At 37.9% G+C, this 23958-nt stretch overlaps 1 protein-coding gene across 1 annotated transcript in view; it reads right to left on the reverse strand.

Moving 5' to 3' along the window:
- Positions 1–22058, reverse strand: part of mapk1 (mitogen-activated protein kinase 1) — a 34268-nt gene extending 12210 nt beyond the window's left edge. The window contains exons 1-3 of the mRNA XM_030143626.1: positions 21694–22058; positions 1643–1825; positions 446–635 (exon numbers count right to left, since the gene is read on the reverse strand). Coding sequence (XP_029999486.1) covers positions 446–635; positions 1643–1825; positions 21694–21839 — 519 coding nt within the window. The 5' untranslated portion in view covers positions 21840–22058. The remainder of the gene's footprint in view (positions 1–445; positions 636–1642; positions 1826–21693) is intronic.
- Between the last annotated feature and the right edge of the window lie 1900 nt (positions 22059–23958).

Below are 23958 nucleotides of genomic sequence, written 5' to 3' on the forward strand. Positions count from 1 at the left end.
AGCACTGTTTTTGGTAGTACAATGCTATTAGCTATTGATGTAAGAACTTGAGTGATTTTGGTTATTATCAAGAAAACCATGGAAAATGGATAGATATCAGCTCTTAAATTAAACTCTTATGAGCTATTTTTGTTATCATTATATGTGTCCAAACAAATGTACTTTTACATTTACACATTTGGCAGACGCTTTTTTCCAAAGCGACTTACAGGGGAAAACCAATCAAATCAATCAATCATTTAAATTTTATTTATATAGCACCAAATCATAACAAAGTTATCTCATGACACTTTACATATAGAGTTGGTCAAAACCAGACTCTAAGCCAATTTACAGAAAGTTGTTTAGTTGTACCAGGCATCAAAATGAACAAGAAATTGAAGAAAATAAGGGTTGTCTAATAATTTTTTTCACAACTGTATATGCATATATTTCCCACATGTACCTTGAGATCACAGGTGGTATTGAGCAGGAGGTTGGAGGGTTTCAGGTCACGGTGCAGGACGTTGGCGGAGTGGATGTACTTGAGTCCTCGTAGGATCTGGTACAGGAAGTAACAGATGTGGTCGTTGCTCAGGTGCTGAGTCTTGAGAAGTTTGTACAGGTCTGTTTCCATGAGGTCCTGGACAATATATCTACATCCAACATGTTAAAGACATTCACTGTCAAGAAAATAGAATAAATGGGTTCATTAAATTCTGAAAAAAAGAGGTTTTAAGATGAATCTCTGACCTGCTAGCTACTGGTTTATTTTTATCTATTTGCAGTACATCCAAGCCACATTTAGCTTCTCTCTGTAAAAATCTGTTGAGTTTTTAGCATCTCCTTTTTGTCTAGTTTATGGTAAATGCTGTGATTTGGTAAAGGACTTCTATGCTTCAAAGTAAGAATTCATAAAAGAGATTATGGTGACTATGTAATGTCATTAAATATTTTTGTTGTGAGATAAACACAAATTTTGAACAATAAGTTGTATTGTTTAAAATCTATTTACTAGAAAATGAAGATTATTTCATTTAACATGCATATAATTTTTTTTCTCTGTGTTTGAGACAACTGACTGATTACAGAATGATTCTTTAATAATGGATAACCAATGTATCGTTCAAGTGTTTTGCTGGTTGCAGCTTCTTAAATGTAAGGATCTGATGTGTCTTCGTTGTCTGTGTTCATTTTTACTGATGAGTGTAAAGCAATACCCAGTCACTGTGAACAGTTCCTGAAGGTAACAGCGAGTGTAAAATACACCCAGGACATTATGAAACAAACACTAATGAGCGGTTCAGCAGTCAGCTGCTTCAGCTGCTGGGCTACAGTGAAGAGCATCTCTGCCAAATACACAGAGACAGGTGGCCATTACGTAATAAAACACAAGAAAAACACCCCCGACTACAATTCAACATCAACGCCACATTTGATAAGTGAGTAAACTGGTGACACCTAAAGCTCAAATCAGCTTGAATTAAATCAAAATCAAAGCACAAATTTAACACTGATTTCACAAGAAAGAGGTTATCATCACAGCCAACTGGAGGCACAGACACAGATGAATATATCCATCTATCCATCTATCTATCTATCTATCCATCCATCCATCCATCCAATGTCTGAGCTACGGTGAGTTTTCAGATTTTAAGGATACACATCCTTCATCTGGTCGATGGTCGGTGTGCGGATGATGTCGTTGATTCCGATGATGTTCTCATGTTTGAAGCGCAGCAGGATTTTGATCTCTCTTAGGGTTCGTTGGCAGTACGTTTGGTGTTCAAAAGGGCTGATCTTCTTAATGGCCACACGAATCTTGTTGTCTCGGTCATAGGCAGAGCTGGATTCATTAAAACACAACAAGACAACAGTCTGAATGCATGCAGAAAAAAAAACAATCAATTCAAACCATTGGAGGAATTAGCTAACCCACAGAACCCAGACGTTTACTTTTGTCGCATCTCATTCTTTCTAAAAGTGTGGAAATATCTCAATTCAACAATTCAGGAATCACATATGACACATAATGCCACAGACATTTGATATATGCCATTTACATTATTATTTGGATGGTTGTGTCTGATTGGATTTATAGTAAAAATAATTTATGAAAATTGTCAGAAATCACCTTCACCCCAGAGAAAAACAACTCAGTGTAGAAGCCAACTATTGTTGACTTTATAAATATTGAGCTGAACCTACCTACCTACCTAACAAACCCTAAATTCATAAATCAGTCAATAAAAAAAAAAAATCTGCAAATGAACATTCAACTACTGACAAAAATCTAAACGATTCTTCTCTTGGTTCATTTCTTTTTACTTTGAGTTATTATATAGCTATATTGTATAGTCTGAGGCCTACTATTTTTCATTGGCCACTGCTAAAGCCAGATTCAGTCCATAATGATTAATCGGTCTATCTCTACTTCTTGGACACCTGGTCAACCCTGTGTGTTCAATACTTTGGTGGATTAGGGACAGACACTGGTCCCTGTGCATCTTTCTGTCCAACTTGTACACATACTGTAAATTCCTACCCTGTAATATTTGAAACTACTCTTCTAACACTAAAAGCACTGAAAAATGCTATCATAGTTGACTGTGGAGGACTTATGTACTTGATCAAACAGAAGTCAGATGCAGTTTTCGGGAGCAGTGTATGATATAACAGAATTGATGTGGAGTGGATGGAGTGGCTCGTCTGTTGGATCAAAGTTAGAAGTGGAATGTAGGAGTGGAACCAAAGCACAAAGCATAGAACCTAAGAGTTTGAACAACAGCTACTGAGGCACTGATAGCTGACCTTTAAGAAACTGTTCTCGTCCAGTAATAAACTGAAATGGGAGAATGAAAAAACATGATACACATAGAGAACTCCAAGCCTGTGGCTGTGAAGCAACTACTCCTTTGGTAGTGACTGTACACAACTCCATTTTGCAATAGTGGCATCTGAAAAGCAACCACAGAAGCAAGAGTCAATGTAGGAAATGAGTATGCATGGTTGCATGAAGGGAAGACAGATGCTACCCTAAAGCAGGGTCTGAGGGTCGGTTGGTTAATGCAAAGAGTTTAAGCAGTATATGACGTTCAGAACGGACTGATTCATTCCGACACTTTTTCATGAGTGGACATGTCACACTAAATACATTTTAGCCCAGGGGTGTTTTCTTTCCCTGGATGTTCCACCATTTAGCCACTGCATGAACAAGTATTAACATGTTCAAAGCTCACCAGGATCCTTTACGAAGAGCATGTTGCAGTTTATGGTATGTGCTTGTAATCATTTTTCTGGGATGCAAATCTAATAAGATCTTATTTATACCAGTGCCATTACAAATGCTGCTTATTGATCTGATTCCTCGCCAATTCTCTCATTGAAGTTTTCTTAGCAAAATAAAAAAATGTTTGTCTACATGTTCTTAATGTCATTCTACTTTCAGATATTTCTAGATTGCACCAATCTATCAGCAAGTGTTGGCTTTCGTAAGCGCTATCGGCCCATCAGTAAATGAGATGACATTGACAGACTGCAGTGGTAGATGGTTGTTGTATGATCTTGCTGTTGAATTACAGCTCGACATTCAGCTCAACATCATACTGACTAGTTTAGAATCTGAACAAATGACTTGGAGTCAAGCGTGGTTTAGTCTAATATTGTGAAAATAAAGTACATACAAAAAAAAAAAACATGCAAATTATCACTACAGAACTAGGTCTTTTCACCTTATTAATGGACAGGCTCTTGGTTAGAAGGTAGTGACTCTGTAAAATGTCAAATATATGCGTTTGAGTAACTGATTAAATATGGTTTCAGATCATTTCCAGTGTTTTCAAAAACATGTCTAACGTAGTACTCCAAAATATTTTTAAGAAACATGGCTGGTGTTTTAAATTGTGTAACTCGTGTGTCTCCATGGAAGTAGGTGCTGTGTCTGAGTAAGTAAATACTTTGGTTTCGCAGCGTCAGGATTGTCATCATCCTTCCTTCCTCTATCTGTGCTTGATCACTTTTAAAGTCCTTCTCACTATGTGAAACAACAATGACCTGATATGTAATTACACCCTGAAAAGCACAGGTTTTGACAAAGACACACGTTTGCTCGTGTGCCAGTCCCTTTTGTAGGGATTGTAATCCCACAATGCACTTCTTCATATGCATATGTTCCACCAAAACAGCTTCTGTTCAGCAGCATCCTGATTTGACAGAAACCAACCCGACAACCCTTTGACCCATTGATTCCACAGTGATAGTGGAGGGTTCAGGACATATGTACTGATATCTACAGCTCTGGCACAGTCAACCCAGTAGATCCTGACTGATATGGGATTTTTGGGGCCAATGCCGATATTGGGGGCTAAAAAAAAAGCCAATATGCAAGGGGGAAAAGTGAAACGCTTTACTATTCCTCTAACTCTCTGGGCAGCACAGACACATAGGAGCAGCAAGTGACTGTATCTCCTTGCAGCAAAAAAGTTAATACAATGGTTACATATTGACTGATGTTGATAAATCTCTGATACGCTATAATCGGTGGGCCAATTAATTGGTTGGGCTCTACAACCCAGGCTGGTGATAGATCTGCATATGTGAGACTAATATGACAGTAAGAATTAGTAAAACACACTGGCACAAATAATAATAATACACTATCATTTAGGTCTGCTTGTGCTTTCCTTTCCCTATTGCAGTTCAATTTTAATATGAGAATAAGACAGGGTGATAAATAAACAGGTTCACTGTGATTAAAAGCAAAACCCAACATCAGTCCCATTTGTACATGGGTAAAGTGTCTGAGTGTGTTACAGCCTGCAGACTAATCATACGATTCCGAGTGTAAATCTTGGCCATCCTTGTAAGACGACGACACCTCCTCCACAATATGTGAAACCAGTCCAGGTACAGACATGTCCATCGCTGAATGTCTGGCTCTTTGTGCTTCTTCACACTCACTAAGCCTGAAATATTTTTATCTTCCTACACTACACTCGAGAAAAATGCTTTTTTTTTTTGTCCACGTTTGGGCTCAGAAACTCATTTTTAGTGCTCTTTTCTGTTATTGTATCACAGATTTTAACCCAAAAATGTGATTAAGTCTGGTTTGGACATTGCCTTTAAGAGCTCTGACTAATACATTCATATCATTGTGGGTACTTTTTTAAGCCTTGCATTAAAATTAGAGTCTGGTCTTAAAGTCAACTGGCCATACATCATGCACTGGAACTTATACATTAAACCCAACTGTGCCCAACAAAACACAGCATGTGTAAATAACTGATCATTGCCTTCCAAATGTCAGGATTTCAGAGGCTTCTGACAGCTGTTGATTACAGTGTTTGTACATTTTCAACAGCCCAGCTCTACTTTAAGGTGTCAAATAAGGAAGACTTTCCTGCAGCTTTATCATTTACATTTAGCCAAGAGGGATTTTTATTTCTGCACATTACAAACAAGAGAAATGACTGAACAACACCCACAATACTACGACAAAATAAGAAAATGAGTTGCTATAGCAATGGAGGTGTAGGGACTGACATATAAACACCAGCGTGCAACGTCTGCCAGGGAAATAAGAGTGACCTTCCTTTGCACGAGTGTGAGGAATGTGTGAGTGTTTGTGTGTGTGGGAGGAAACCGTTGTGTGAATCTACACCATCTGATGCATCTACACCATCTGATGTATCTGCACCGTCAGACTATGGGCCTGATTTACTAAAGGTTTGCAAGTGTAAAAACACACGCAAACTTGACTGCGCACGCAAAAACACATTGAAGCTCATCTACCAACAGGACACACCAAGGGTTGCGTCTCTCAAATGGGCAAAATAGCTCGCGCAACCCATTTAGCACATTTGCTTTGATGAATATGCAATATAGGCATTTCTGCTAGAACGCGCAAAATTATTAGGAGGAGTAAATGAAAGTATTTATTTAGTGCACACAATGTGATTTACCAAACATGAAACTGACTGCGGTGGCTGATTTTGAGTCTATATTTAGCACATCTGAAAGGGAGGTTTTAACTAGCACAGTTCCATGCAAAACTGGCTGCAGTTGTTGTGGTGAGGAGGCGGCATAGGCACAACCAAAGGCAATGCAGAAAACCAATATTTTCTGCTTGCCTCAACATTTTTAGAATGACGGAAGAAAAAATAATTGAGACATATGTCCTTCCCACTTTACGGGACTCTTGTAAAAAAGGCTACTTTTCCACTTGATCTGACGATTGTGATTAAAAATACACGCCGACATTAGGCTACAGTATGACAAAATTAGTGTGTCTGACAGTCATTCACTTCAACAACCCACATGGCCCCCTATCTCTAAAATGAATCCAGTGCCACTGTCCAGCAATGCCATTTTATAACTTCCAGGTGAACTAGGGGACAATTTGGGGCCAGTCACAAAGACGAGTCATGCAATACCTTCAATGACAAAACTCCTCGCAACGTTACATTTCCTTGCATCTAGATCATTCCAGTGCACTGTTGCCATTAGTGCTGGTGTATCCCAGAGCAGTTTGTACAGTGTACTGTCTCCATGACGACAACCATTAGTGTACGCAAAATCCTCATTTAAAGAGGGCAGTCTCCAAGACTTTGCACTTGTTGTCATTTGCACAGGAAATCTTAGTTGATCACTCATGACACGCAAACCAATAGCATGCACTTTTTTAGTGCAAGGAAGCAAATTTGTGTACATTATTTGCAATCTTAGTAAATCAGGCCTTATCTATCTGCACTGTCAGACTATGTACCTGCATCGTCAGACTATGTACCTGCACCGTCAGATGTGTATCTGCACCATCAGATGTGTATCTGCACCATCAGATGTGTATCTGCACCACCTGACTATGTATCTGCACCACCTGACTATGTATCTGCACCATCTGACTATGTATCTGCACCATCAGATGTGTATCTACAACATCAGAGACCATAGCATACAGACAGAGGAGCTATGACACTTTTACATCCAAGTTAAAACATCAAATCCAGGCCTTGTGGCAGGGCAGATGTGTCTTAAAAATCATTTAAAAACAGTGGGTGGTGGAAGCTCTAACCAATTTATGACACAGAAAAAACATTTTCATGCATGATAGAAACAGAAGCACATCAGTTAATAATGATTATAATGGTAAATGTTATCTATTTCAAGCGTTTAAAAGCTAATTAGCTGTCTGAAGGTTGTAGAAGACACTTATTGGAAACAAAAACATAAATGACACAACCTACTTCATCATGTTTTCAAAACTTTCCAGTTAGATGCATTTCATTGTTATCTAAAAACTTTAAGGTGGCTTTAGAGCTTTCAACTGAACTATTTGTCTGAATTATATCAGTTTGTGTGAATTGGGACATTTTCTAAAATGCAGTGAGACAATAATCAGTGAGTTGTTGGAACATTTACCTGTACAATGACAGACTCAAGTTCACTTAAAGTAAAGGATGTTCAGTGTGATGACCAACTGACACACTCTAACTGGATTTAGTAAATAATAACGTTTAGATTCTAATAGAACACTCTCCAGAAGTGTTGGTACACAGGTACTGTGCTATATCACCTTCCTTTTGTATTTCTTTTTCTTCTATTTTTTTATCATTTGGGCACAGAGGAAACCAGCAGCTAGACTTCTAGAGGTGAACTGAGATTTCCCTGGACTTCCTCAACCTTTTCATTATACTATGTACTACAGATGGTGAAAGACCTCAATTATTTGCAGTTTTGTGTAGAGAAATAAATCTATTCTTTGTGTAAATCAGCAACAACAAAAAGCCATCACAGCATCCAAGGCCTCCACCTATACACAACCCTGTAGCACCACTATACGTATACATATAGACACTACATGGATAAAGGTATTGGGACACGTTGAATTCAGGTGTTTCTTTTCTAACAGGGCTCTGGGCTACAAAACAATAATGACAGATGCCATAATATAGTTTTATATTGTGAAAAATATCATTGCATTGGTTATACGCTTAGTTCAGTGGATACAAAAAGAAGATGAGTGCAAAAGGCAGTGTTCACTCAGCATTTCAACATGTTTACTGAGGTAAGTCCATCAAGTTCCTCGCCCGTCTGTCTAAGCTGTTAACAGAAGGGATTTTAGAGGAAGTACAAAGTCCACAGACTTTAGGGTGTAGTATCTATACGCTTCACTTATTGTACGATGAAAGTCTTATCATTGCAGGTGGACTTTAATGTGAACGCCACCCTCTGCTTTCAGGTCAACTGAACTTCAAACTATACTTTCATTCACAGTTATGGTTCCGTTGTGAGGTTGGCTGCTGAGTGACAAATGGTGCCACATACATAGTATATGTATAATATTCCATTTCACTGCAAAAACAACCATACAACTGGACGGAAGACATATACTATCAATACAACCAAACTGTCTGGTATTAAATAAAACATCTGTCAGAAGGGTAAACACGTTCTACATGACCAGATTTGTTAAAACCAGAATGAAGGTCACTGAAATCCCTTTACTGACCTTAGATCTGATGTCTTTATTAAAGGAAAAAAACACAAAAGTAAAACACAGTTATTTAGTCAATCTCAATCCTAGTTAGAATATCTTAAGACAAAGTTAGATATTTTCTTCAAATGACACTTTACATATTAAGAACTGGTTTGATATCCTTATTTTCTGGGTATGAAAAAACTAAAAATTGACTAATTTATGGATCCAAGGCTTTTTGGTCTTTGTTGAAATTCTTCTGCTGCACTGTGACTGCACAGCGACCAAACCCTACTACTTGTTTTTACTCATCCAAAGGAAGGATGCAAAATAACCACTGCTTATTGTAGTTAATTTTTTTTTTTTTTTTTAACATAATGTACAGAATGAATCCAAGCCAGAGCTGAAACACCCATAATTCTAGTCTTAACATTTAATAAATGTAGCTATAAAACCATCTATGCATCTTTGCAAATAGATATATTAAGCATATATAATGACGTTGTAGTTTGACTGACTTATAATCTTAAAGATGCTCTAATGCTGAAAGAGCAGTTTCATGTCAGCAGTATTCAGAGCTGCTTTTCCTGTTTCTTCTACTTCTGTAATGTGTCTTGAGCATGCTCAGTGGGCAGGAAGGAGGTGTATGGAGGGGGGCTCTGTTTCCATGGAGACAGGAATACAAGGCCTTACACTGCAGCCGCTGTGTTATGCAACAGGACTGTTACCATGACGATGCCTGAGGGGCTGGACTGAAGGAAGAAGAAGGGGGAGAATTCACAGCTAAAGGCTGCGCCCACCAAGAATGGTCACACCCACCGATAATGGCCACATATGCACATCCACAACCACACCAGAAACTCGAGCCCAGTACTTTAAAGGCAGTACTAATACTCATGGAACTCACCAGACACTAGAGAGCCCAGTATTTTAAAGGCAGTACTAATACACATGGAACACATCCAACACTACAGAGTCCAGTACTTTAAGGCAGTTCTAATACACATGGAACACACCAGACACTACAGAGCACAGTACTTTAAGGATAGTACTAATACACATGGAATACACCAGACACTATAGAGCCCAGTACTACAGAGCCAAGTACTTTAAAGATAGTACTAATACACATGGAACGCACCAGACACTACAGAGTCCAGTACATTAAAGATAGTATTAATACTCATGGAACACACCAAACACTACAGAGTCCAGTACTTTAAAGGCAGTACTAATACACATAAAACACACCCAACACTATACAGTCTGGTACTTTAAAGATAGTACTAATACTCATGGAACAAATCAGCCACTAGAATCCAGTACTTTAATGATAGCATTAATACACATACTATATTTATGGTCATGCTGGATTAAGACTCTTTGAATTCTGAAATTAATCTATAACCGATGAACTATAAACTGTGTGTTTGGTGAAACTAGGACAGAATTTAACTTTCAATATAATAATGGCAGGTGTACCTTTTCCATCTTGAAAATAATTTCTGTTATCTAAATAAAGAGTAAATATGACTCAAAATGAAAGTGTATCAGCTCTAAAAGTCTACAGGCTCCCCCTAACCCTCTGCTGTTAATAAAATAAACTTTACACATTCATCACATATCACTAACCACAGTAAAGTAGATCCTCTGAAGACAACTATTCTGAACATACTCATTCTGAGTCAACAAAAAATATAATTCCAGTTGATAAAATTATTATTCTACATTACTGAAAGCATAATTATGAAACTATTCCACTTCTGCATTATGGATCCTCCAATCTAGACCATTAGTCCATTAGATGCATATACTGTACATCCATCACCTGTTCACATTCAGTCAATCAATACACCCACAAATTTCAAGATTTTCTGTAAGGGCAGAGGTTTCCAATTCCAAGACCTCAGAGTTCTGAGACTTTTTAGATGCAGCATTATAATCCCTTTAGATTTATCCACAAGAAACTATGAAAGATGTAAATGCACTCAAGTTTACTTATCATTACACATTTCTTATTTGTGTATATTTACTTAATATCAATTAATTCAACGGTCACAAAATGTCGAGCATTATTTGGTACAACATAAGCTGTAATTTGTAACAGGTTTTTGTAGTTCTACATAAAAGAAAAAAGGGGATGAAGTAGACTGCAAGTGGTTATTTTAAACCATTTCTTCATGACTTTACAGTGGAATTACTTTTTCATGATAAACATTGTTCATGTGACATTAAGTGACTGTAACAGAAGACTGTCCATATTACCCAGCACCTCCATCAAAACCATGAGAATAACATCCACTCCTGTGAAAAACGCGTCACGGTATTGTTCCATTTCATAAATATGCAAGGTGATTTTAATTTTTCCACTAATTATACAAGGTGATCACATGAATAGTTATGGCAAAGTGGAACAGTTTTATTCCTGGTCCGGGTTCATCTCATCTCCATTCTGTCGCCGACATCAGTTCATGTCTCTGCTCGACTATCTATCATCAAATCAGAAAATACACAAAAATACTAAAATCCATGAGGCCACGTGGATAAAAATGCTTGTAATGTTGCCAGTTTATTCTTAATCTTTATACCATTTCTGCATTTTGGGTTTAGTGCTTTATCATTATACTAGTGTGACATCAGAGTAACTGTACTGCAAGTCTAATTCAGGGTTTCTGCAGGTATCAGCAAATCAAATGTAAGGGTTTTTAATGCCCCTTTTAATGCCACTTTAAACAAATGTAATGCCCATGTCCAACTGCAGATACATATTTATATATACATGATGGTTTACCGTTTACAGGTTTTCACGAGGTTCTGAATAGTTCCTCCTCCAATCAGTTCTGCTGAAACTTGCATTTTCCCATTTTTCTGACATTTGCTAATATTCCCTCTGCTCTTTTGTCACGGTGAGCATGCTCACAGCACGTTGCATTCCAAGCATCCAGTGTTATGACTGTGTATCGGTCATAAACAATGGCCAATTAAAGGGTTCCATCTGTCAATCATCACACTATATTTGTGATCAAAATTATTAGCTAAGTGTTTATATAATCAAAATAAATCGTGAATAACAATACTTTTTTCCCCCATCAAGTGTATTTAATTTTTTAATACCTCTGGACATCAAATTTAATGCTTTTTAATGTCATTTAAGGCCTTAATTTTCACAAAATCTATTTAATGACTTTTAATGCTCTTTAATGACCTGCAGAAACCCTGTAACTACGAACCTTCAACCAGGCTCAGCTGCAAACTTTACAGGACCAGATAATGAATGTAAAGAACAATGGTGGTGTTCACTACAGGACCAGTCTAAGAGTAAAATGTTTTTATGATGATCATTAAAGTCCTCCTGTGCAGACGTACGAAGGTAGTGTGTGTCAACCAGCTCCTTCATTGGTCAATACCAGTGTCAGCATGAATGTAAACACAGGTTTATAGATATGGATGGATACAAACACTGGCATAGCTGAAGTACAACAGTGAGGCCTCCTAACTGCACTCCTCCTCCTTCTCTTTTTTTTTTTTTTTTATTTCTGTGTAAACATGCACCCCTCCCTCGTGGAGGTGTTGTATAACTCCATCTCTGAGGTGCTGACCAAACAATCCAACCTCCCTATCTCTGTTTGAACTTCTTATCAGCAAGGTCGTAGATTCCACCACCGGCCACTTATCGACACTCCAACACATTCAGACAGTGCTGTTTAGGAAATCTGGACAATTAACTGAAGCTCTATGTTTTCCTAAGAGGGAACCAAATAATACAAGCACCAACAGAACAACTTCATCAGTTTTCAACCATAATTTTTTTTGAGAAACATTTCACAAACTGCAAACCCTTTCCACTAGTTTACTCCAACTTTAACATTTAACCTTTACTTATGTTTGGGACTTCTTTTATGATGTATGATCAGTGCCACCAATCAGAAAGTTTCAGCAGCTTTCTTTACAGTTCACGAACGCCACCTGATGCTAGCATGTTATTAATCCACCAATGGTATAGTAAATGTGTGATGGAGCCTTATGTGACTGTACATTGATTCACTAAAGGTGTTGTTTGTCCACTTTAACCTGCAGGAGTTGTGGTACCAGGATTTACTGCCATTGTAGAAATGAAGTCATGCAGACTGAAAGCAGACAATCCTGGCTTTACACAGATGATTTGTAGAAAGACATGTTGGGAATGATTAAGTTATTACAAAAATTCTAAAAATGTGTTTGTAGAACATAAGACAGCCAATAATGGAACCAGAATGCTGCCAGCACTGATGAGATTTATTCCTCAGATTTGGTATCAAATACACAGAATTTTTTCAATACTTGATGGTAATTAAGCAGTTCTGCTGCTATCTTCTGCTTGCCTGGGGGTAGGAAAATGTAATATTAGGCTAGTAAACTAGAAACTCACATGCCCCAATTGGGCAAACTGCAAAGATAACATGACAACCGGTGCAAGTTTGTATATTAGAGCTGGTAATGGAAGTGGTTTTAAGGATGGAGCTGTTCAGTCCTGCACAGTAAAAACACACACATTTTAGTATTTTAATGACTATGGAAAAAGGAGCTTAGTATAGCTGGCTGGTGTTGGAGGATATGGATAAAACTCCCATATGGATTTAGCAAATTTGCCAAAGTTTAAGGTGATGCCTAACAAAAAGTTTCTAAAAACACTGTGAAACTGACATAACAAGAATTGAAAGCATGTTTCTTTATGGCCCTAAAAAACATGACAACTAATAGGTTTAACTGTTATTGTTTATGGTTAACATCCTATACATACAATACAACTGACATTGCTTTCTGGTTTTGCAGTTACATCTTGGTGGTTTTGTTCCTTGTTGGTCTGATGAGTGAGCTGCAGTGTGGAGGCAGGTGGTGCCCAAGTCTGTTGTCGTATAAATGCAATGTTCTTGCTTTGTGACTGTATGAGCAGTTCTCCACTTAAAAGGAGAGTCAAAGCACAGTGCTACTCATCATAGCACTCACTGTTTGTTTCAGTTCAGCCTCTGTAGGAAAACTGATCTAAAAATGACACAAGATAAGCATCAATATGGGCCAACCAGTTCTGCAAACACTGCTTTATGTCTAATTACCACCACTGTTTGTTCCCTCACTCACAAACACAGCAGAGCAATAGCTCCTATTATGACTTGGACTGCATTATGTGCAACTGGTTGTTTTAATCAGAGAAGTGCAGATGCATGATGTGAGCATCCACAGAGCATCAGTATGTTGCATCTGTCGGGTCAGGCTCAAAGTGTGGAAGGTCTGGGTTCTTCTTAACCTACGAGTCATCGTGTTCATCTTGGCAGCTGTGATCACCCAAATTACATTTCCTTGTGAATTGCACAACAGGATTTTCAGAGTGTCAAGGCTCTCATTCTCTCCCTCCCTCTCCCATTGGTTGCTGAGTGCTGGTACTGATGTCAGAGGCAGAGAGGTTGCCATGGAGACGAGCGCCACGGTGGCATTTGAAGAGGACGGCTCATGGCAGAATGAAGCAGAGCATCAGGCGATCGCTGAGGAATCAGACGGGTCGAGGAGTTGGATGAGAAGAGGAGTCACACTCACCAGGACGAACACAGATATTTATGAAGGCTTTAGGTATTAGAGGAAATACTTATACATACGTGTATGTTCAGAACATACACAGGACACAATTAAAGGTGTGTCTTAAGTAAATACGATGCCCCAATAAATATAATCAGTATCAGACATATACATGTACAGATTCGTGTACATATGCAGAATACAAATTTTAGATAAAAGTTAAGTTTTTAGGGCTTTGGAAATGGAAATTCATTAGCTGACACAAAATTGTCAATATTCAATAGTGTGGCTGCTTGAACACAAGACACTTGTTTTCTCAGTTTTCCTGTACTTTATATGAAGCAGTCACACTCAACACTCAATGACACTCAACATGTAACGCACTAAAATATTGGATAGTTGGGTTTAATTTGCCTTCATCATATCTCTGTTTAATTCTGGTTCTGCCCATTGACTCCAATTCTTATCCTTTTTCCACTTCAATTCCAAGAAAAGCGGTGAAATGTCTACATGTCAAAAGTATGTTAACTGAACATCACAAAATAAATAATATTCATTATTTAAGAGCATTTACTGGTGGAATAAAATAAAAATGCATAAACCAGAAACTTGGGCATTAAAGAGCCTGAAATCATAGGTAAAGATCAAAGTACAGTTTAATTAGTTAATTAAATTGCTCTATGATGCATTTGTTTATAGACTACATTCATGTGTATGTGCCTTCAGTATAATCGATGGCCGCCAAGAGAACATCAATGACCAAATAATATGTTTACATGCACACCGATATTTTATTATTATCCCCATTATGACAATATTCTAAAGAGGACGTGTTATATTATACAGCATATTCCATCTGGAGTTTCCTTTTTTTCCCCTAATTTTCCCATTAGGACATGCGATATATCAACGTTACAGCCATTTTAAGAGGATTTTCTGTACACAGCGCAGTAGTGTAGTTGGTTAGGGTTAGCTGGTTGTTTGGTTAGACTGAAACACAAACCACCACGTTTCACCCTGAACAGACAAAGATCATCTGTTGTAAAAGATGGACGCTCCACAGAAAATCCCATGTTTCAGGGATTAAGGAGAAACACATCTAGTATTAAACAAACAGAAGATATCAACAGGTTTTGTTTAACATGTCCACTTACTCCATTTTAAAAGGTAACTTTCACCAAGTGTTTACTGTTAATTATCTGATTGAGTTGCACTGCATTTTAGTTTTGTTTTTTGCCTTTGGAAAAAGGAAACAACACAAAAATTACCCTTGTTTTCCTGTGGTCCATCATTGTCACTTATCATATCAGCCATGCACACCTCGAATCTAAACAGATCAGTGCTGGCCCATCGCTACATATTCAACTCCTACTGAAGTTTCCAAAACATTTAGGAACCCAGGAAAAGATTACTGGTGTAATTTGAAGCTGCGTTTGAGTTCAACTCTATTAAAGCATACTACGATCAGTGATTAAAAAGTGTTGGTGCTGTTCATTATTTGTAAGCTCCAGGCTTCATCTTGGTTTAGTCCTATTGATGACAGAATTGTGGAGCTTCCTCACTGGGATTTCAAATGAGGAAAAAAAACTCCACTAACTCAGCTGTGAAGAGGTTGTCAGGACAACTATGGATCTGAAAACTTGGCTTAGGGACCATTTCTGCAGCTTTGCATGTCTTCTACTTTGTTTGACAACGTTCATACAGACGCACACATAATTGTCAATTTGGTAAATTTTGTAATGAATCTACACCTGCAGGTAACTGACAATAGAAATGGATTTCCACAGAGATGTCATCCCACGTTTATATTTCTTCTGATTTCCTTCGGCTAAAATATGGAATCGGACCATTATTCATGTGTTTCAACATGAAACTTTTCTAAATATAGGCCAGTTGAGCAGTGTTTCCATAATGATCTAAGTGCTCATGTAGGCATTCTGAAACAGTAAAGTGTTTCACAGTGGAGCCTCTGAATCCCATCACAGCCTCGGCCTCATACAGGATCTGGGTCTGCTGGTTGTGTAAGCAGACACTGCTGTGCACAAAGTGAGGTTCATGTTAAGAGGCTCAACGCATCGTCGACCTACGCCGTCGCTGGAAAGCCCTGACATGCAACAGCCTTACAAGAGGCAACAAGAGGCTTTTGAAAACAAAAATAGGCCTATTCTGAAAACGACGCAGACACACCTCACCATCCAATACTGCACACTGCACCAAGTGCGTAACACATCGGCACATAACATGCATTTACAGATACAGCTGTTCCAAATTGACCAAAACTAACAAGGTTTCAACCATCAGTCCCTTCTCTATACCAAATGTTTCACTACAATTCTCAAGTCTAAGACCTATTGAAATGATTGCATAATGGAAAAATGCAGTTTTTTTCTAGGTTAAACTGCTCAAAATTAACACAAATGCTATGAACACCCAGTATCGAGTTTCGTCTTCACTGACAGAACCTGTGTTTAGAGCAGATGCCATGTCAGGGTTTTCCCAAGGCTTTCAAAGGCCCTCAGTGTTTCAGTATTTTCCCTACATTTGTGAAACACTTGGACAGGAGGAGTTAGACGTTGTCTTGCAAGAAAATGTGAAGTTTTTGAATTAAAAAAAAAAAACCAAAACACAATTTCATACCAATGTGGACTATTACCATGTGTATAAAATTGGAAAGGTTAGATGAGATGACAAATCCAAACATCCAAAATTATTAAAATAAAATTGCACTGAGGATGACTTACAACACTTAGTAAAGTTTTGATTCTCTCTACATAGATTTGATTTTCCAGTAATTTGGTTTAGACAGTGTCCAAAATGACCTGGATGCTGGGCAAATGCCTTATAATAATTATTAACCCTGCAATAAACTGAATATACTGGTGATATTTTCATAATGCATTAATACACTTGTTAATTTTTCATTTGCAGGTTGTCATATCTTGTGTCCACACTTTGAATTGTTTTAACAGACAACCCCCGTGAGGCTGAATGGAATAACCCATGGGTAAAAACATAGGGGGATGTTTGGGTTTGGAATGTTTACGTACTGTGGGGTTGACAAGATGCAGCTGTTTTAGGGTTGGTTTGTTTTTTTTTGTTTGTTTGTTTGTTTTTTTATAATTGCTGTCAAAAACATTTACCATGTGCAGTAAAATAGAAAAATAAGGATGCAATACACTGAGGTGAATAGAGAATAGCCCAATGGTGAAGAAAGTCATTAGGTTAGTAAAGATTCACGCCTTAATGTTTGTGTTTTTGTAAGAATCATAATTCAACCCATAAAAGTGAGTCCCTTGCTGGACCTTATGTCATCATCCCTTCTGAATCAATCAGAAATATGTTTGTCAACTGAAAAGAAAACTGCACGTAGAAAAAATGAGCATGGTAAATGGCTGTTCTGTTCTGAAGATGGTTCTGGATGTTCAACATGATCAGAACTGTATTGGTTTGAACTTGTTCTGGATGAATGAGGTGGTCCGTTTGACGTGACTGTTAGAATTATGGTAGTTTTGGTGTTTGGTAACATATAAGACATACAGAGGCAGTCCATGTCACACTAAACTCAATGGTACTTTACTGTCTTTACCACAAACTAAAGCTTCCTAGAGCAGCAAAACCATCTTTAAAATGGATACTAGGCTACTATATATGAAAATGATGGCATAATTCACAACTTCACATAGGATCACAACTCTATTACACATAAGTTATTTATTCCAAAGTCAGGTCCCATGTGCACAGCTGACGGGAATATCCTAGGCTCTACATGAAGCAACTTCATTCAACTTCATTAAAATCTTGTAAACTGTAAATATGGATTTCTTTCCTTTTTTGTTTTAGCTGCTTTATGAACAATTGAGATCTTTTTCTCTTTTTGCTGGAAACGTGTTTAAATGAAATGCATGTTTTTACACAAAATATTAGGTCACAGGTAGTTCTGGTTTTCTAATCCATGCAGTATGCATGGGGGTGCAACGTCTTCCACGAACACCACAGTGACATTTTTAAGCATTTCCGAAGCACAGATGCACATCAAAGCAACACGACCAACTGATTGGAAACCACGGGTCTCAAACAACGCACAGAAACAACAAGATGAAGAAGATGAAGGAGGCCGAGGTTGACGCATCAGCTACTGGAACACAAACACACCTCAAATACAGACAACACTAAAGCAAAGAACTCTGGGAGGATGACAAAAACACTGCACTGCTTCCACGCCTGTTATCAGATACATCTGCATTGATACCAAACAGTAAAGTAGAAATCCATTTGTCCTCTGGTTATTGGGTGACATAGCAACACTGATCACTGAGCTACAGTTTTCTTTGCTCTAAATGATCATCTTCATGGTTTAAGGCACTGAGAGCTTGTAATTTCCTTAAGTAACTCAGTGGACATTCTGAAATTCTTGTTAATCTGTTATTCTGAGAGCTGGTAAAGTCTGGTATCACAATGAGTCAAAACCAACTGTAGTCATTGTAAGGTTAGTCACTGTGGACCTGTATGTACCTGCTGCTGCCATTTGACTCATTGTGTGGATTTAAATCATTGTGTTTATAGTGGTGTCCTCACTCATCACATAATGCATTACTGGTGCTTTGAAAGAGAAACACTGGCAATGTTTACTCAGATTAACACAAAAATGGATTAAAAATCAACAACATCTACATGGTCTACAGAAATAGGCCTGATATTGGAGCAAACTCTCAAATGGGTAGAGCAAATAATCAGCCAGTTGACTTAAGCAATACTGACCATGTTTACACCTCATGCAAAACAGTGCCCACCTAAAACACATGAACATGGATTGGACGCATTTAGTCCTAAAGAGTAAAGGACTAAATTCAAAGATAAAGGACACTTCTTTTGCTCACAGTAGACTTTAGAAAACTACTGATGAAGGAAATTTTCACTTTTAATCTAAAGACAAAAACTATTATTCTTACTAAGACTAGGGCCAGGTACCAAATGTCAAGCTGTCAGTGTCAGTGACTATGTAGATTCTTTAGGGTCCGTGATAGAGCTGCACAATATATCATTTGAGCATCAGCATCGTGATGTACATGTGTGCAATAGTCACATCACAGGTCCTGCAATGTGGGAGGCAAATGAACTCAACATGTTCTCATCTAATTTCAACTTGGGTAGCGGACACACACTGCGCACAGCAATCCACCAATCACAATCCTTCTTAATCAGTTTGCTGAAACAGACCACGCCCCTGCACATGGAGTGAGTCGCTGGTAACAACATTGAAAATAAACAACGAACATGAGAAAATCACCAAAAACGAAGACTTTGTGCCAAAAAGAAAAGCAACGTCAGTTATCTGGAATTATTTTAGCTACAAGATGGATGATACTGAAACACGTGTTCTGTGTCAACAGTGCCTTGTACCTGTTACCACAATGAGAGGTAACACTACTAGCTAATTTGTTTGACCATTTATGTCGGCACCACACAGCTTTTATATCCTCTCGAGTATTTTTTCCTATCGCAATATATATAGTAGGGTGAAAAAAAAATTGCAACGTCAGTTTATTCCAATATCGTGCAGCCCTAGTCTGTGAGCATCAAGTGACCACTTTAACCTGCAGGAGTTTGTGTGGCATTGTTATGCTGCCACTGTAAAGTCACAATGTCGGGTTAAAATGAGTTGCAGTCACATTCAGTGGTAGATATTTGATTCTAGCTCCTGAATGTGGATGTTGGGGGAGCCAAGGTATGGAACCTGTGAAGCACATTTTACCATATTAAGTTGTTCTATGTTCTGCTCCTTTATGTTTTTGTATTTGACTTTATGCTGGATTAGCTGTAATACTGAGAACATAGCCCCAACGTCAGCATAGATATGATGTAATGAAGTGATGCTGTGCTCACAAACTAACGCTCACAAAGACATAGACTGTGTCACGTTATTTCTGATCCAAGTAAATCACCAGTACGTCACCCACCACAGTGTTTTGCTTCATTATGAGATGATATTTGCTAAATACCCGTATAAATATAGATGCAGGAATTTGGCAGAGAAATAAACAACTGACAGAGAATTATGCACAACAGGATAATTATAAATGGGAATATTTTTGTGGATGTTCCAAATAAAAGAAGAATACAACTAAATGCATATGATTGTCTGAAACCAATGGAACAATTACTGGGTCATCATAAACACTGTTACATAAACTGACATTCAGTCTGACTTTGGGTAAATCACCCAACCATTCCAGCAGGATAAACTGCTAATCAATAGAATAAATGTTAATCACAAATGACCAAAGCATTCTCTTTATAAAGTGGATTTTGTGAGGATGTGGGGTCACGGATGTGGGGTCAAGGACATGGGGTCACAGATGTGTGGTCATGTTTTTGTTTTTTGTTTTTTTACATTTTAGAGACCAAAACGTGATCAGGTTTGCAATCTGGTTATGTGTAACAACACTGATAACATAGCTTTACACAACATTGAAAACACATCTATACATAAACAGTACAACGTGCACATCTGAGGTCAACTACACCACCACCAACTACAAAAACAACAACTATTAGTGTATTTAACACATAAACTGACATAAGAAGCACTTCTTCCCACCCATTTTCAGGCATGTAAATGAAACTATTTTGCTGTTCTTCTGTCTAAGATTGTCTTGATTGTTGATTTTTGTATTTTTATTTATGTTTTACTTGTTCACATATATGTTAAATTTAATTGCATGTTCAGAATAAATCACTAAATCAAATCACATAATGAAGTCTGAAATTCATTCAAAATTAAGTTAATCGATTCCTTAGTTTGATGAGTTACTGTAATAAAATGAACCACAACTGGAGCAGTTTAGATAACACACACTGAAATATGGCACAACCTGTGGAGCAGAAATAAATCCAGATATTTGTTTTTTTTTTCTCCCCATCTCCATTCATCCCTGATCACAGATCAGATTACATCTAGGCAATAAAACCTCTCATATCCCCCTGAGACCCAGGAAAGGAAGGGTTTAGGCATTTTTACTGTAATTTACTGTAATAACTGGATTGGAAACAGCATAATGCAACAGTTCATTTAGCCTAACAGTTACCGGGGTTGGGAAATGGATGGAAATGAGGATCCAGTTTACTTTACAAACATGTACGTAAGGTCAGAACTATCAGAACATGGTACATTTAGCTCTATAACTCGGTATGATTTAATATTTAAACAAGATTAGAGGTTGAGGAAACAACCACAGCCCATTACTATGACTCGAACATCCAAGAGAATGAGTGCACACACCCTGTTACAAAAATATTCACGATAAACACCACATCTGATGCGTGGAACTGCTCTGTGTAACGTTGAAGAGTAAAGACAAAATAAAGTCAAAAGTTACATGGAAAGCGACACAACGGATGTTTTTCCCAGAAACTTATACAACTTGGTGGTTAAATGAAACCACACTTCAGTTCCTTTGAGTGTGAGAACAAACACAACATGGAAATTCAGCCTAATTGAACTCCTCATACGATGAAGGTCCATATTAAACCTCATGTTTAAGATAAAACCTTGGACATTTAAGGTGTAAACGCTGTAACTTGTAGATTAAAGATGGAACCGGTGTGTTATGTAAAAGGTTTGATGAGTAAAACACTCACTAGTAGTGCTGGTTAGTATGTGGCAGTACTAGTTAGTACCAGTGTTGACTTACCACACCATCCCGTAGGCTCCCTCACCGATGTAGGACAGGTTACTGTACCGAGGGCCGACGTCGAAGGCCTGCCCGCGGACCAGCTCGGTCCCCGCGCCGGGGCTGGGGCCGCAGCCCGCGGGGGCAGACACCGCAGCGGTCGCCATTACGAGCTCGAGCCTTTTCACAGCGAAACCGAACCGACAAACGCTCTGAATTCAGGGAGATACGAGTCTGTCCGCGTCGGTCCGCCGTCCGTGAATCTGCGGGAGGGTTTACGCGGAGGCCGTCGGTTCTGTGCAGGGTTCTGGTTCCGTTACTATCCGTCCGGACCGAACACACCGGAGCTGTGCTGTCGCAGTCAGGGAGGCGCGCGCACCGAACAGATCTACTGCAGGAAATAACGGAACGGGTCACGTGGTCCGCCGTCTCCGGGTGGGAGGTTGGTTCTTTTTTTTTTCTTTCTTTTTTAATTTAATTTCTGTTTTTTGTAAAAACCAGCTCTACCCTCAGACTCCAAGTCACGTTTAATCACACAAAATTATTTTGGTCATTTTTGAAACAATTTTACACAATCCATCATAAATGCATTACCATCATGTATCAAATATTAATCTGATTCTGGGAAACAGTTTTATAATGTGGCCACATCAACTTAACCTATTGACCTATTCAAAGGAAGGAGAGGCTAATTAACATTTTTACCGTTATAATTAATTAAAATGTCCCTTGGTTTCACTAAAGTTCATCTGTATTTGCTGATTTGCACTTTAGCTGTCAGATTTTAAAACATATATTTAACCCTTTCGTGCATGAATTATGAGAACCTTAGTCAAGATTTTTTTCTTGAGTGTTTTTATTCCTCCTTAGGCATAAAAACACAATGTGATCGAGTTTTTTTTCCTACAGCGTTACAAAAATATCCATACATTTAATTTTTGAAGTAAAAAAAAACGTGTTTAAAACCCAATATCAGAAAGTGATATGAAAACAATGAAATAAAATAATTTTTAATGCTGCTAATCTGATGTCTTCTCACATTTTAACATATTCTAATGCTAGTAATAACTCACTTCATGGAAAAAAAAAACCTTTTTGTCTAACAAATCACAATTGATTCACAATAAAACATGTCACTGCTCATCAGGTTTATCAAGAACAGCAAAGTTACAGTAATGGTATGAATGTCAGGGTATGAGATGGTGTGTAAGTGTCCACTGTGTTTGCTGATATGAAACTAAAACAACAAAAGCCATGAATATACATGAGAACAATTGTAGAATAACTGTCCACTGTAGTGACTTATGCATGAAAGGGTTAATTTCTTGTTTTAACAGTACTGTTTAAAGCATATACAAAACCAGCATAAAGTTAATCTAGGGATCTAGGACCTCGGCTCAAAAATGAAGCCAGTTCCAAAATATATTAAAGGTAATATTAAATATTAAAGGTATATTAAAGATGTAATACCACTGATGAATCTTGGCTCTGCTAGACTTATATCGGACTTCTCCCAAAAATACTCGGTATGTTTTTTCCAGGTTTCATTCTGATCGCATCCATTTCATCTGTGCCCTGTAATCAGTATAATAGGTGTTTCCTCTGTTAATCAGATCTCAGGTCCAACAGAAGATCCTTTGTCTGTCACTGGACAGGTCTGTATATGTTATATCTTCAGACTTTCCCTTACTTTAATAAACTGTATTCTTGACACACAATTTGACTATAGTTGTGGTTCATAGGTTTCACTAAGAGGATTATATAATTACTTAGATTTTGTGTAATGAAATGTGCCATTTAACTAGTCACAGGGTTGGTTCATAGCATTAGTACCCCACTGACCCTTCAGGCTCCTGCAGTTCTACCCCTTTTGTCCTAATATGGTCACTTCTTTTCCAAAAAAAAAAAAAAAATCCAACACAGCAACAAGCGCATCACAAACTACTGGCCTTAGAACTTCAGCTGGTGACCTACAAAATGTAAAATGTCCTGCTGAAGATCACAGATTAATTTGCCAAACTAAGTGATTCGTCTGTCACTAAAAGAGAAGCTCGGAAAGTCGACCTCAACCATCGATCACTCAAAGCAGCCACACCCTAATGTAGAATTAGTATATTATGTTATTATTATTACATTATATTAATACAGTATGATTATTAAGTTTCTATTTCCACATCAGCTGCTCAGCTCCATGTTTTTTTTGTTTTTTGTTAGTTGCTCCACTGACACATTTTCTAGGAATGTTTGATTCATTCAGGCCTGTAGGTGGCAGTGTGATATGAAGAA

The sequence above is a fragment of the Sphaeramia orbicularis genome, chromosome 9, assembly GCF_902148855.1.
Source record: "Sphaeramia orbicularis chromosome 9, fSphaOr1.1, whole genome shotgun sequence".
In the NCBI taxonomy this organism is placed as follows: Eukaryota; Metazoa; Chordata; class Actinopteri; order Kurtiformes; family Apogonidae; genus Sphaeramia; species Sphaeramia orbicularis.